The sequence below is a fragment of the Penaeus monodon genome, chromosome 19 (assembly GCF_015228065.2).
Source record: "Penaeus monodon isolate SGIC_2016 chromosome 19, NSTDA_Pmon_1, whole genome shotgun sequence".
Classification (NCBI taxonomy): domain Eukaryota; kingdom Metazoa; phylum Arthropoda; class Malacostraca; order Decapoda; family Penaeidae; genus Penaeus; species Penaeus monodon.
In genome coordinates, this window is record NC_051404.1 from 5,852,424 (window position 1) to 5,856,843 (window position 4,420).

At 38.4% G+C, this 4,420-nt stretch overlaps 1 protein-coding gene across 1 annotated transcript in view; it reads right to left on the reverse strand.

Annotated features, from left to right (window-relative positions):
• Positions 1-4,420, reverse strand: part of LOC119585022 (coatomer subunit beta-like) — a 7,948-nt gene continuing 3,528 nt past the window's right edge. The window contains exons 6-18 of the mRNA XM_037933639.1: positions 4,219-4,356; positions 3,904-4,096; positions 3,685-3,787; positions 3,347-3,509; positions 3,027-3,138; positions 2,685-2,880; positions 2,474-2,581; positions 2,137-2,290; positions 1,640-1,924; positions 1,227-1,491; positions 933-1,078; positions 302-544; positions 1-152 (exon numbers count right to left, since the gene is read on the reverse strand). Coding sequence (XP_037789567.1) covers positions 81-152; positions 302-544; positions 933-1,078; positions 1,227-1,491; positions 1,640-1,924; positions 2,137-2,290; positions 2,474-2,581; positions 2,685-2,880; positions 3,027-3,138; positions 3,347-3,509; positions 3,685-3,787; positions 3,904-4,096; positions 4,219-4,356 — 2,178 coding nt within the window. The 3' untranslated portion in view covers positions 1-80. The remainder of the gene's footprint in view (positions 153-301; positions 545-932; positions 1,079-1,226; positions 1,492-1,639; positions 1,925-2,136; positions 2,291-2,473; positions 2,582-2,684; positions 2,881-3,026; positions 3,139-3,346; positions 3,510-3,684; positions 3,788-3,903; positions 4,097-4,218; positions 4,357-4,420) is intronic.

Here is a 4,420-nt window from a genome sequence, read left to right on the forward strand (position 1 = left end):
TCTTATATGTATGTACTGCTTAAAAATACGGATCTTTCAATATAACAACACTGGATAACACTGGAAGTATCAGGGTGGTTTTAGGCTCCTACAGATTTTATTGTAGCTTTCTGCACCTTGTTGATCTTGTCACCCAAACTGATGGCCATTCCCTGAAAGGAACAAGAAAATTATACTAATCATACACGAAGGAAGAAGTGATATTAATATGAATAAGTATTCTTAAATCTGTCTTGATGACTAGACAGACAAATCAAAATAATGGTAGAAATCAGCAGAATTACTAAAGCAAAGCTCTAACCTGGCTCTTGGCACGAATTCTGATATGTCCAGTGACGGCAGCCTCGGGGTTGTCTAGGGGTTTCTCAATAGACAAGTTGGCCAGTGCATCCTCACCAAAGATCGAGCGTGCATAAAGGTTAGCTGCCATGTAGTCACCAGCCCCTGTGAGTGCTTTCTCTGGTGTCAAGCACTTCATGTTAGTGGACTTACACAAGTAGTCAAGATAAGCTTTAAGCTCGGTCATCTGAGTGTTGACTGTCACCTGTAAATTAGAGTGTTCATTACTTTGTGTGTTATTCAATAATGATATACTAATGGGTCAACAGTATTTTGATAGTCAGAACAATGACAATTAGTGCTTCCAAAAATCATATAACATTTAAATTACTGATCTTAAAATCCTGTTCCATTATTTGTATGCTATACCTATAAACCTTCTAGAGAAAACAGAGATATGTGCATAATTATCTAGGCCTACATACATTCAGAAAGGAAAATAATAACTTCTTTGCAATATATACAACTGATGTCCTTTTGACTTGTATTGCTTAACACAATCATTTGGATGCCAACATCAAAAGTGGATGTAATATGGTCCAAAAAATACTTATCAAGCATTCACCCTAAATGCAAATATAAATAACACGTACCTTGTTCTCCCATTCAAATTCAAGCCACATCTGGCGGAACTCAAGGTCTGTGCAGGTTGCAGGAACAATGTAGTCCATAATATCCACATGAATGTCATTCAGAATAACAACATTGCGATCACTTGTTGAACCCTTGACATCATATACTGCAAAACAGTAAAATAATAAAAAAATTTTTTTTTATTGCACTATCAAAAATATGGTTACTATCTTTTTATCATTTCCTCTAATTCCCTAGTTCATATTGACAAAACTGATAAAATAGTTACTTCCAGAAGATAACTGCCAACTCACCAATATTTCCAAAGATAAATCCATTTTCAGTTGAGGCCACCTTAACATTGGCCTTGATGTTGCAGAAGTCATGTGGTGCCAAGACAATAGGCTGTGGCTTCTCTACTAGCTTGAGGTCCCCTAGAGTGGCCAGCTCCAAGGTGCAATTCTGGAGCGTGTCATTGGTCTGGTTGACGATGAGGACATCCAAGACAATGTCATACTGATTGATATGGACGTAGGCCTCAGCATACACAGGGTCGCTAAAGCCAGTGAGCTGTGTAACCTGTTGAGGGGGAGGTTCCAATTTGAAATATTTAAACAGAACAAGACAACACAAACAGCAATTAACACTACCAATAGCTTACATAATACTTTAGTCTTATCAAAGACTCGCACATTATCAGAAAATGAACAGACTTTAGCTCTCTTACCTTGCTTAATTTACTTGTGCTCAGGTCAATGCCTTCCTTCTTGCCTCCACTAACAGCCATGGACATTGATAGGTCAAACATGTCATCAGTTGAAGAAAGGTCACTGCCTTTAGTTAAGCGTGAGAAGGAGATATGGTCATCTACGTGTTCCACCACCTTGCTGGCCTTGCGATCACGTCTCTGGGCTTCCTCCTCCTCTGACTTGGCTGCCAGCATGTGGGACAGTGCACCACGACACTGTACTGTGAATACTGATGCCAGGCTTGGGGTGCGCTCAGACACAACCTGAATGAAAAGGTTATTGCCAAGTACTAATAAAATTACCAGGATATGAATGTAGCATTTGACAAAAATGTTTTGTCTTAGGTTCATTTAACTAGTTAATTTAATGAAACTATCATATTTCTAAAAACAAATTTTCATATCAGTACAATAACAGAATTTAATACAAACAATTAAACAAAAATATATGAAGAACAAAATTTCATTTATTTTACCTGTAGACAGAGCATCATGCGGTCATAGTCATCATCTGTCATAGCCTTCTGTGGCAGACCTGACTTTCCAAGGTGCACAATGGATGAAATTACAAGCATCACTTCAGCACAGAAGGCATTCTGCTTATTAACATCAGCTTCCAGTGAGATGTAACTGTGGTTTGAAGCAGTTAAATATATATCAGTATTAATTCTCTTGCACATTTCTTCATTATAGTGATAATAAAGGAGAAAAATAACATAGTGCCTTAATTTGTGTGCAAAAATTTCCTACATATTTGCATTACTGCTGTGGGATAATCTCCAACCACAAATGTCAAATATTGCCAAATCTCACCGGAAAGCAAGTTTAACAAGGGTGTTAGCAATGACGGCACCAAGGTAGAAGTTTCCTTCTAGGAGGTACTTCCTAAGTGGTGGACGATCATCGGCTTTGAGGGAAGATCTGGAATGCAAATATTAATCCCATTAGATTTTTTTTTTAATATCTCATATGGTGCTAACTGCACATGTGTAATTTCCATGAAAAAAATTGAAAACAAACTTACGTAGTTGTAGAGAAGGCTGACTGTGAGGCATAAGTACCGTCAGCTGTGACTTTCTGTTGTTGCTGTGGTTGGCCAGCCTTGTCCCCTGAGCCATCATCCTCACCTGCTTCACCTGCTGCCTTGCGCATCTCATCCTCAACAATGGGTAGTTCTCCTAAACTCCCCCTTATGGCAGATACAACACCCAGAATCTCTCCTTTCAGTGAAAAGAGAAAAGGAATTAACCCTGCACTTCAAAGTCCACAAATTACATCTTGAAAATATGATACAAATTTCATCATCAATATTGAGCTTAAGATATTTTCAATTAGTTTTCAACTTTGACAAGACATTTCTGCATACCTGAGCTTGAAGCATATTCTCCAAGTATCCACAGTGCATGACACTGCACAGTCACAGATCTGATTGTTGCTAATGAACCAAGCAGACGATCTATGATCTGGGAGCGGAGACCCTACAGGAATAGAAAATATGTTGCAATCGACTTAATTACGATACATATCGTGTTTTCGCTTACTTTATCTAAGCATACTATTACTCAAATGCATGAGACTTGCTCTCCTTCATCTCTAATTAAAGAGATCCATTTTATAATAAAAAGTGAAATATCTATTCCATGAGCAAATCTATACTAACTTCTTAGAATAATCTAATCTGCTTACCTCAAACCTCTGAATAGCCTCCCTAACAAAGACTAACACATCTGTTGCAGCAAGTTCATTGTTGTCTGAGAGGAAGTCCATAAGGATCGGGATCACATTTGCAGCAACGTCTGGGAACTTCATACTGATTGTGTGTAGTGTGCGTACCAGCAACTGACGATACCTGAGAGGGGATTAAACAAATTAAGTTTTTCAACTGACTGTCAGTATGTACTCTCATCTTACTAAATAATTCAAACTTCTACAGCCTTTTAGCAGGTTTAGTTCTTATACTCTCAGCTAAAAATCATAACAGTATCCTAGCAAAATGTCTGCATAAATCTCCTTGTGATACTTACTTGCCTGTGTCCTCATGTTCAACAGTGTTATGGGTCTTTCCAACTTCTTTCTTCAACACTTCTACCATTTCATTTACAGACCTCATTGTCACTAATTCCAGTGCTAGAGAGAAGAAAAAATACAATGAGGATGAATATAGCAAATTCTCATAGTCAACATGGATCAACAAATACATAAACAGGTCTTCTTGAAATGAACCTTTTCATCAACACACTTACCCAAATTAAGGGTCTTCTTGCGAACTTCAAGATCAGGAGTGCTCAAGATTCTGAGCACATCCATGGCCAGTTCCTGCAAGATCTTTTCCTGCTGCGGAGAGTCCTTCAGTGCCACTAGGCGATCCAGGACAATGAGCTTGACATTGTTGTCACTCTCTTTCACGATGAGCTCAATGTAACAATTAGCTGCAGCCTGGTGAGAAAAAGGGACACATTCAGTGTCTTGTTCTACATACCAAAGTCAATACAGACAATAAATATTCATGGTGCCTATCTTGTGTACTTGTATCATGCTGGAAAATTATACAAACACACCTTAATAGCTGTTGGGGCTGAAGATAAGGTAACAAGGGTGCCAGCAGCTTCGTAGCGGACAGCAGGGCTACTAGAATTCAGGAGATTATAAATACACCTGATGAATCTCGCTCTTTCCCCTGGATTGGCATGACATACCTGCAAGGAAAATATTAACTTTCTTACACGGACTGAAATAAACTTACAAATAATAGAAGTCAGC